We start from the raw sequence: 11,435 nt of genomic DNA, 5'->3' as shown, positions 1-11,435 counted from the left end.
CACACACACACACACACACACACACACACACACACACATGCACACCAGAGTCATTCGCCAATTTGGTGGAAAAGTGAGTTTGATTCTTTATTTATATTTGAATCTAGTTCATGAAACTAGTGAGGAAATACACTGTCATGGGAGGGTAAAAACCCCACACAGTTTGTAGTCTTTATTTTGGGCAGCTAAAAGCCACTCTAGCTTTGCCCCTTGTTCGCCTGTGACTTAACTTTTCTATTCAATCGCTTTTAAAATGGCGACAGTAATGACTCCCACCTATGTGTGTTTCAGGGTAGACTCAGAAAGCAACATAACCCACTGTTTAAGAATACAGGTTTGGCGTGAGGCTGAATTACAGTTCAAATATTGGCCCTGCAATTTCACTAGGCATGTGATCTGAGTATGAATGTCAAGTACTTACCAGCGTCCAATGCATATTAAATATTAAATAATCACCCTGTCATTTCTCCTTTGAAAACTGTAAAGCCCTCCACCAATATTCATTTCTATTACCTAAAGACGCACACAAAATAAGACATCCAGTAACAGAGCATTCATCAAATGCTTTCTCAGTATCCACTATCACATCCTTATCTACAAAGCCGGCCTGCCTTCTCAGACAGAACGCTCTCATCTCTGACACGCTTACAGAGGCAGAAGGCCAGCTATAATTCCTTGCGGTCTTTGAAGACGCAGTCAGCTATATCAGTTAATAACCTCACTAAAGGTTATCCATCAGAAAGACGGGACAAAAAGTCCTAATTGCTCCAGTCAGAGATGTCATTAGTTATGTACCTGGCTCCTATTCAGTCTGTACTGCACACATGGAAATGGCACATACTATGTGAAAATGTTACCAAACAGACAAGTATTTAACCTAACTGCTAAATAGCTCCCTACCATCTAGTAAGTCATTTCAAAGGTAATCTATCTTCACAGGAATGTACCTTCTGATTCTCTACAATTCTGACATTATATTTGCCCAAGCCTTAAAATTTTTATTTGGATTCCATGGCCATTTTAATAAATCAAAGTTGCCTTCTCTCCCCTCCTGCTAGATAGTAAAACCATGTAGAACAGTTCCTGGACTAAGTGATCTAACATCATCCCCCTTGAATTTGTCAGAAGCAAGCATCTTTGATTTTTTCTTTTTAGTCCTCCAACTGAAAGTCTGGGGCCTTCTTTCTAAGTGAGAATGCTACCATTGGAATGTTGGGTTTCATCATTAGTTTCTGTTTAACCATAAGGAACTCTCTAAAAGAGGAAAACATCTTATTTTCTCTCCAGGAGCTTAATACAATTGCTACACATGCTTAAGAGGGTGACATGGTTCAATTTCTTGTGTTTATAAACACTAGCAGATAGCAATATGTGAACAAAATGCACAAACATAGCTTTTTTAAAAAACAGAACCTAGGATTTGTCATAAAAATGTACTGTGTCATGGTTGGACAGACATAAATAAAAACTGCATGGTGTGGCTTTATCTCTCCTGAATAGAATATACAGACCAACATTTGAAAATGCCTACCATGTCTCATTTTTAAAGATTTTCTATACAGTAATCCCCCATTATGTGCAGGAGATACATTCTAAGACCCCAGTGGATGCCTGAAACCACCGACTGTACCGAACCCTATACATGCTATGTTTTTTCCTATACCCTTTCACTCAAAGGAGACACTTTATGGCTTCTCTTTGGCATATTCAGAAAGCCAGAATCACTACCTTTGGCTTTGGCACCATCATTAATTAAAAGAAGGGTTACCTGAACATAAGCACTGCGATACCATAGCAGTTGATCTGATAACCGAGAAGGCTACTAAATGACTAATGGACACGGAGTGTCTACAGCATGAATACGTTGGACAAAGGGAGGATTCATATCTCGAGTGGGGCGAAGTGGGATGGTGAGAGATTTCATCACGCTACTCAGAATGGCACACAATTTAACACTTCTGAATTGTTTATGTCTGGAACTTTCCATTTAATATGTTCAGACTGCAGTTGACTGTGGGTAACTAGAACTGCAGAAAGTGAAACCATGGATAAGGGTGGTCTACTCTGATTACAAAATTTTTATATAAAATGAGTGGAGGATTTTTACATGAAATACCTAGTTTAGATAATTTATCATGAGAATGAGTTATATAGAAACACCAGAATAAATTAATATGCTCTTCATATGTAATGGGAATCTAGTCTTTCCTTTGAGGACTCATCCAATTCTCTCTTGCTCTTTTTTTAAATTAATTTTTGGGAGAACAAGTGGTAAAAATTTAGCAAAACAAAAATTTATTTAAGCACTTTTACTTGAATCATTACAAGTATTACAGAAGTATAAAAGGGTGTACGTTTCTGAAGATGACCAAAGTTAGTATAGAAATTCCTCATGCATAAAGAGTGTAAAACTTATTTCTAATGATATGTATATATATACTATTATATATTTATATATAAATACATATTATATATAACATATATACAACATATATATAACATATAATATATATATATATATATATATATCTCCAAATTATACCATACACACACACATACACACACAAACAAGCAATCTAAATCTCAGAAATTGGAAATGGTCATGGGGCCCTTATTTGTAGGCTGTCACAGTTATACTACCATCTCCAGAGTTTCATTTGATGCTAATAATAATAATATCACTTTAGAGTATAATTATCTCATCATTAATTTTCTAGCAGCTTGGCTAAAAATGTCTAAAATAAAAGTATACTACAAAAAAAATGAGCTTAAGGCTGGGTTTGTTGTGAAATGAAATTTTTTTTCCCAGTTCCAATGTTTAAATAGTTAAAAATAATAGCATGTTAAAAATAATAGCATGTAACAAAGATCCTTATCTTTTTAAGCATTTTGGAAATCTATTGTAAAGAATGGCAGGCCACATTACTGTTTTTTCTTTTTTCCGACAATGTCTGATTTTCCAGACATTAACTGCAAGTACCAAGGTCTATTACGGCATCATTAGAAAGTCCATTAAGATAGGCTTTCCAGGATTTCCAGTAGAGTTAACATGTGTCAACTCCTGTCCTCAGCAAGGCTGGCAGAAGGCACTACTGGGCTGGAATTTTTTAATGCAAGTGTAAGTTTTCAAAACAGGTGACATGGTTGACATAACCATTAAATATCTTGCTTCTCCACAGCTCCTAGGAAAATAGGTACTTTCTCAATTTTTAATACAAATTCCTGTATTCTACAAAAAGCTGTATTCGTGGGAGAATTTTCAGAATTATATGAAATTTGTGAGGTGTGCTTCTGAGTTGGACACCAGAGTTCACCCTCCAGTATCTGGAGGCCTAATAGTGGAAGGGCTCAACAGACTAGACTTGGAGGCCACAAAAGCGTTTAACATGGCACTTGGCCTTGTTTTCCTTCAATGGCTCAGGGGCAGGAGAGAAGTAAAACAAGTCTAGAGGTGGTTACTCTTCGGTTCCGATGAATGCATAGCTGCCAAACGTATGGCAAAGGTCAGGGCAAAATTGTATATTCCAGAATCAAAGAGAGTAAAAGAGATGTCAAGATCAGCTAGCTCAGAGGTTCTCAGTGTTTACTGTGTATAAGAAAGCTCCTAGATCCACCCACTGAGATTCTGACTCAGCAGCAGGAGGTAGTAGTGGGAGACGTAGTGGGAATAGAGGTGGTAAAATATAATACTTCAAAAGCACTTGCTTTGTGCCAGATACCATGCTAAGTTTTTCACCTTATTTAATCCTCACAACAATCCTATTGGGTAGGTGCTACAATTATCCCCATTTCACAGGTGAGAAAACCAAGGCAGGTGGTTAAGGAACCTGTCCTAGGACATCCTGCTAGGCAATGAATAAGGATTCAAACCCAGACAAGCTGGTTTCAGAGCCTGAGCTCTTCATTAATCACTACACTAAACTATTCACCAACAGGGTTAGGGTGAGGCCCAGGGCATTAAGAAAATGTCATGACTGAAGTCAATCGTTTCTAAGTGGAGAAAATGAAATCCAGAGAAGTGAAGTCTTTTATCCAAGACAAAAAGCTTTCAGTACATTTCCAGGAAGAAATCAACCATTATATGACACCAACTATTCTTAAATATTCTTCTATATACATTCCTCTTGGGAAGAAATCGACAGATGGCATTATTAAAAGCCAGCTCATTGGTTCCAGCTGTTACTCTGACCAACGTGCTATTTTGGGCAGAGATTTCCATCCTTTTCTGTCCAATTCATGGTTCACTCAGCAGATAAGACACACTCCAGAGTCAGTGTAAGGGGCTTCCAAACATCATGGTGATTCTCAAGGGAGGAAAAGGAGAAAGGGGTGGGGAGAAATGCATCCCTAAAAAGTACACGGTAACTGGGATGTGGGAGATTAGGGTCACATCATCTGAGTTTAGAAAGAAAGAAAAAAAAAAAGATGTGATTCTGATATGGCTCCCAAGGACGGCCTTCCTTCCTCTAAGTCAACTATTCTAAAGCCTTAGATTTGAGTATGTCAAAACATCATTAGGTCTTTGCTTTAACATATACAGTCAGGCAGAATACTCAGAATGATCAGATCTACCCCAAGCTAGAACCACATACATATATATATCACCAAAAAACTGACAAATGCATTTTCTAACATTTGTTATGCATGATCAGGTCAACAATCTTACAGATGTATTGAAATTGTACCTTTTATCTAGTCGTCATTTCTGTTCAACAATCAAGGTAGTTCTGGGGGACCATAAGCAAGGATAATAACAATATATTCCAAATGAAGGGTGAGCTAGCATGACCACAGTGCGAGGAGTTTTCAAGAAAACAATGAGGGCTGGGGGCGGAGAGTGGGGCAGGGTGTGTAGAGGGGGCATTGTCCGAGTTTGTTCCTGTCCCAGTGACGCAAACGGGTACCCACGTCACACCAACCTTCATCACTTCCACCTGCAGGTCTTCGTTGAGGGAAGGCGTCACTTTCACAGCGTTCAGGATCTGATTCAGCAGCTGCTTCTCATCAGAGTCTGTTTCCATGGATACAAACCTTTCTTCAGACAGAAGCTTCTGAAAAGAGGCGCAAGGCAGTGATCACAGATAGGCTTTCCCTGCTGCCTTATTCTGTTACAGTATCTTAGTATGTACTGAGGATAATTTCTCTTAGGAGGCATGTGGCTGGAGGCCATTAGGAAAGAACTCGTGCTATGTGTCACCGAAAAGAAAAACGCATCAAAGCTTCTGTAAACGGTTTTTGGCGAAGACTTTCTCCTGCTATTAGATAATTCGTTATACATTTTATCAAGTAAAATTCTAACGTCATGGCCACCTAGGTTATTTGGGTGGTGGGGGTGAAGGATGAATGTGCCACGGACAATCTAGCCCCTCACGATACTCGTGCTCACACATACCCTTTCTGAATTTAGCTTTGTCACAGGAAAGGAGAAGTCTTGTAGAGCACAAGATATTTACCTTTTAAAAGATATTTACCTTTTTACTTCCTACTGGGAACTGCTATTTACCCAGGAATGATTCATGAATTCACAAATCTTACAGTATTTTTGTCAGAAAACCAATCCCACAAAAATCTAAACAAGAAGATATTGTCTGTCATGAGGTTTCCCAGGAGTCATTATACCTCATAGGACAGCCCTTTTCTATTTCAGGACAACTCTTACTTTTCATAAAATTATTTCTTAGATTGTACCAAAACCTACCTGCTTACACCTTTTGCTCCCTCATCTTTCCCTGGAGTGGCACGGATTAAGCTTGTAAAATATTGGAAGTCAGCTACGAAGTCCACCTAAATCTTTTCTCTCCATACTAAACCTCCTCAGCTACTTTCCAATGTTCTCAGCTTCATGTGTTTTCACAGATGCTTAACATATGGCCTCCAGAGTGACTGACTGTAACACTTCAGCGGTGGTCTTGCATTAAAGAGTAATGGAACCAAGAGTGTGTGTAAACTATGGATGGTGGGTGAATATGATGTGTCAATGTACGCTCATCCTCAGTTAAACAAACAACCAACCAAAGAAACAAACAAAAAAAAAACATGGGGTTAGGAGGTATATAGGAAATCTCTGTGCCTTCCTCTCAATTTTATTGTAAATCTAAAACTGCTCTAAAATAATAAAAGTTTAAAAAAATAATAAAAAGATGGCAGGGGGAAAGACAGAAAGAAATGGGGTCTTTGGTAGCACCAATGAGTTGCTGCATCAAACCTACAACTGCTCACCTCTAGGAGTCTAGTGACCTAAGATAATGAAATGTGTTCATTGCCTAAAAACAAACAAAAAGAATAATGCCTAACTTGAATCACATCCTCAGATCAAATTAGCTAGGCTGTAAATCAGGGCACATTCTGTGCTGACTTGCCCTAATCCTCACGCACAAGGGCTGCAGGTGAGCTGTTCTGCCCCTTCCTGTCCTGAGCAGAGGACTTCTGAGACCTCGGCGGAGGATTTTATATTAACCTCTGTTAAGTTTGTCCTTGGCCAATTCAGCGGAGAGTGGCTGCCCTGAAGAGCTTTCGGATTCTGATTCATCCAGGGTAATGGCTCCCTCTTTGAGCTGAATGCCACTGCAGACCTGGAGAACAAGTGGGCAATCCCGCTTCTTAGGACTCCCTGCCATTTTGCCTACCTTCTCTGAAAAGAGATTTTTCAGTATCATGTCATGCATGCAGGGCAGCCCGAAGTCAAAGTCAATATACAAACCTATTTTTAATGCCCTAAAAAAAGTGCCTAAAGTATATGGGAGGTAACAAAGGATGTTAAGAGGAAGGCCACTGCCCACCCACTGATGGTACGTACCATTACTAGGTAAGCCCTTGAAATCACGGTACCGTAACTTAAGAGTGTTGGAGGGTTAAAAACAAAAAAGTAATTAGAAAAATCTACAGAATCCTAGAGAAAAAGGAACATCAGTGGCAGATCAGAACAAACTCCCATTCATTTTTATGGTTGACCCAATTACCTTGGGGAAAAACAACGAGCTTTCAATAACATTATTGATGATTTTTAAACATTTCTAAAGCAATTACAGATCAAAACATATATTATCTAATTCCAATTCACTGGGGGGGGGAAGTTGCAATTTTCTCACTTTTCTATATGTGTTGACTCTGAAAAAATATCAGAGACTTCGCTGAGCTTAAAAAGCTAACCATGAAATTGTACATACTGATGTGAAAAGACATCCTACGAATGCAACCCATCCATGGCCACACTAAATAAACCCATGCAGGCTCAAAATTCACAGTGCTTGTCTCTTAGAAACCAAGCCACTTAAAAAGTCCATGTATTTATATACCATCTTCTTTCTTTGCACTGTTGGAATGAGATCTATTATGTATGGTATAAAAATACAAATGAACAAATGCCCAGAGAAGGAAATGTGTTCAAGTAATCTAACTTTTTTATTAGACCAAATTTCATTTTTCTTCCCAATCTTGCTCTGGATATAAAACACATTAATTCATTTGCCAACCTAACAGTAGACTAGAAAACAAAACAAGATCTCTCAGGTTTACCATGAATTTGCGTTACATAGAACCACAGCTGTTGAATGTATGCACGATTTGAGTTGGTATAGAACTTGAGGATCTCTTCTTCTCCTAAAAGTTGGACATCACAAAAAATATTTCATTTCTGTGTGGACTTAGCTGGGTCCCCAGGACTCAGAGTGTGACAACAAAGGCTCAACAAGGTAACGCTGTGCACAGAGAAATGCTGGCAAATATAAGGAAATCCTGCTATCCTCTATGGTTACTACTTAATTCAGCTAAATTTCTGTCTGGGTCTTTAAACGGCTAGTATTTAAGATATTAACGATTTGCTCTTTCCGTACCAAAGGGGCCTGTCAATTTCTGTCACCCCCATCGCACTCAGGGAGAGCCATACCTGTATCCCTGCCAAGGCGTGTTGGGCCAGCTTCACATTCTTGGATTCCAAAGCCAACTGGAGAGGCAGCAGGCATTTCTCCCTGGCAAACACATAAATAAGGACAACATGTGAGCTCAGCAAAGTTGGCAGTCAAGTGATACAAGCCTTATGTACACCCGCCCATCCCCCCAAATGCTGCCACACACATACAGAAAACTATGACCAATCATGAAAATACACATGCACTTAAAAAAAGCACACAGCAAGAGAGCTGGGCAGAAATAATAGCGTCGCATCAGCTTGCCTTCTTCGTATGGCCTTCGGGAAGAGGAAACACAAAGACTTTCAAACAATTGTTTTGGTGCACTCATTTTTGCATGGTAGGACTCTCACCAGTCCACAAACGTGCCTCGCTATTTCCCAAATTAATAGAACTTCTTGTACCCAGGATACTTGGTGTGAACAGCTCTAGGACGCACCATTTATACGGATTTCTATGCCTTGTTTATCCCTCTCGCTTACCTAGGAAGTGACTACATCACCACTACCAGCTTGCCTCATCAATATAAACTGAAATTCTACTAACTTGTTAATTCCTCCCCAACTCAAGGTATTCAATAATCATTCACAATTTTTAAAAATTTGCTATTTAGTCTCCAGTAAGAGGTAGATCTGAATTTTGTGATGGGTTCTTAATAAACACATTTCCAAGATAGAAATACAAATGAATCATCAATAGTTTTGACCAATGAGACGTACCTGGTGTCACAGAAGAAAGAAACAAACAAAAATACATGGAGAGCTCCTTGGATATTTTAAAGCTTAAAAAAAGAATAATAACTGCACTAAAACATGTTAGGAATAAATCAAAAGGGCTACAAAGAGAAACATATCTGTTAGAAGCATTCACTCTAAATAATTAAACAATAGACCAAGAATTTTAATCAACCCATTATTTCCCCATGGAGTTACACTGGCACAACAAATGGAATGTTACTTACTTCTACCAGGTTCTCCACCCCCCACTTCAACCAGAGCAGCCTCATTTTTATCTGTTTTATATTTTCACCATAAACTGAAAGAGTCATTGACTGTAGAGAGTGGAAAAGCCGCAAGGTAAAGGCTACAGGATTTCCTCTTTGGAGAAATTAGGGTCACTGCTGTAGAACACAATGAAACAGAAGCTAATTATAGCTCTGCATCTTTCCTGTCCACCCTGCAGCTTTTCCACGGAATCCTCCACCAGCAGCTCCAGGACAGATGACATGCGAGTCACAGACACTCCCGCATGCCCGCGACAAAGACAGAACAAAAACAGACTGTCAGAAAGAACATTTGCCTCCCTAATCCTTCTCATCTCTCCCTTCACTAGCCTGATGTTATAATACCCACTTTTATATGACAGTTGACACTGCAGTCATTTTTCATTAGATACGTCTTTGACAGATGGATAAATTACCTAACTGTAGTACCTCCAGTTGGGTGGCTATAATTTTGTCGCTGTTATTGTTATCAGCTTGTAACAGTTACGAGGCAAACACCGCTATGCAGTCATTTAAAGCAGAAATAGCTGATTTTTCCAATTCTGTTTCTTTTGTTTAATTATAATCAGTGTATAAACTTGGAAAAATTAATTGGAAGGATGAAGTCAAGTGAGAAGTAGGAATAATGGGCAGATGGCCTATTAACAGAAGAACCATAAAACTTCATCTATAAACCCTTGAAACAGTCAAATTTCCATCAGGATTAACTCACTGTGAATAAACCTTCATCTCGAATTTAGAGTCAGCTCTGCCAGCGAGGGCACAGTACCATTGAGCAAGTGTGGAGGTCCAAAGCTCTCACGGTCTCATAGCCAGGAGCAGGGAAAGTCTGTATGGAGTGGTTATGTGCTAAAAATGCACAGATATTACACAATGCTCACCAAAGACATCAAACAAGACTGCATGCCACGTTCAGTGGCAACAAGGACACTCCTGGGAATGCTGAACCTCCTGACCCTTGGGAAGCAGCATTTTGTCAGCATATAAACAAGTGCATACCCATATCACACTGCCATCTGCAGGATCAGTCCTTGAAATCCTCCTTCCACTCTCTCTCCTACTTAGACATTCACACAATTTGTAATGCAGACCTGAGCCAGGTGTGAACAAATGCTAGGACGGCCAGATTGCACCAGGATCCCAGGGGACATTACTGCACTGCTCCCCAAGCCAGTCATGGTCATCAGACAGGACTGGAAGATGTAACTCGTTCAGCTAGGTTTTGGCTGAGTTGAAAGGTATCAGTATTTACAGGAAAGGACAGGGGCTATGAAATCACATAGACCTAACCATTTATAAGTTGTGCAATCTCGGTCAAGACGCTTAGCTCTGTTGGGTCTTGGCTTCTCAATCCATAAAAAAGGTATCTTAAGACCAATCCTGCAGAGTTATAGTAAGGAGCACAGATAATATATGTCTAGAGTTGGCAAACCTTTTCCATTAAGAGGCAGATAATAAATATTTTAGGCTTTACAGTCCATATGGTCTCTGTTCTAACTATCTAACTCTGCCATAGCACAAAAACCATCATAGATGCCACATAAATCAGTGAGAATGGCTATGTTCCAATAAAACTGTATTTACAAAAACAGGCAATAGACCAGAGTTGGCTTATGGGCAGTAGATTGCCCAGCTCTGATATAGACCAAGGTCCAGCACAGATCACAATTTTCAGCACAAGATGAGCAGATCTCATCTTGTCAATAGTATCCTGAACGATTTTGCATGGGACATAAAGCTAAATGTCCTAGGAGAGTTGTCTTAGCAAAAGTAATTATAGCACCAAGATCCCTTTTAGAAAGTAAGTGCTTTGAGGAAGTAGACTGAAAGATTTCATCTGGGCACTAAACCAAAGCACTTCATCCATCCAACCAGCCATTCAACCAACATTTGAGTGTCTACTGCATGCAAGGCACCCTGATGAGTGCCCAGGAATATCTGGAATAAGACAGAACAAATACTTGGTTTCATTTTAGTCATGAGATGAAAGGGGAAAAAAAATTACCATTTACCATTTGTCTATTTAGTCTACCTCTCACTACAATCTTAAAATAAGCATTCTTACCCTTGTTTTACATTTGAGAAAATGGGGTTTCAGAAAGGTTTCATTGCCTTCCCAAAGCCACACAGCTAAAATCTGTTAAAAACCATTCAATCCCAAATCCGTCTGACTCCCAAGACCAAATTCCTTCTAACACTCTTTCGTCTCAAAAGATCAGGACAAAGGTAGAACAAATCTGTTTCATAACCTTTTTGGGGATCATGATCACAAACTATCTGGCAAAAGACCCTCTTCTTAGAAAAAAATTTCGGGGGATTCACAGCTCCCCTCCAAACCCCAAATGGATTCCAAGTTAAGAGCCCCCACCCTCAGGAGAAAGGACCCTGTCCATGATGGCAGAAACTTCAGCGTCTGCCTCAAAGAAGAAGGCCATGTTCCCTGGCTGGGGTTAGGGTTCACTAGGATGAAATGTAGCTTCGTGTGTGTGTGTGTGTGTGTGTGTGTGTGTGTGTGTGTGTGTGTG

At 39.5% G+C, this 11,435-nt stretch overlaps 1 protein-coding gene across 1 annotated transcript in view; it reads right to left on the bottom strand.

The window, feature by feature from the left end:
• ARFGEF3 (ARFGEF family member 3) overlaps positions 1 to 11,435 on the bottom strand; it is a 183,080-nt gene that overhangs the window by 123,217 nt on the left and 48,428 nt on the right. The window contains exons 3-4 of the mRNA XM_019648090.1: positions 7,886 to 7,967; positions 4,920 to 5,051 (exon numbers count right to left, since the gene is read on the bottom strand). Of these exons, the coding sequence (XP_019503635.1) occupies positions 4,920 to 5,051; positions 7,886 to 7,967 (214 nt within the window). The remainder of the gene's footprint in view (positions 1 to 4,919; positions 5,052 to 7,885; positions 7,968 to 11,435) is intronic.

Source organism: Hipposideros armiger, unplaced genomic scaffold, assembly GCF_001890085.2.
Source record: "Hipposideros armiger isolate ML-2016 unplaced genomic scaffold, ASM189008v1 scaffold_120, whole genome shotgun sequence".
Taxonomy (NCBI): domain Eukaryota; kingdom Metazoa; phylum Chordata; class Mammalia; order Chiroptera; family Hipposideridae; genus Hipposideros; species Hipposideros armiger.
Note: the sequence above shows the minus strand (reverse complement) of the source record. Positions and strands in the feature narration are given on the sequence as shown.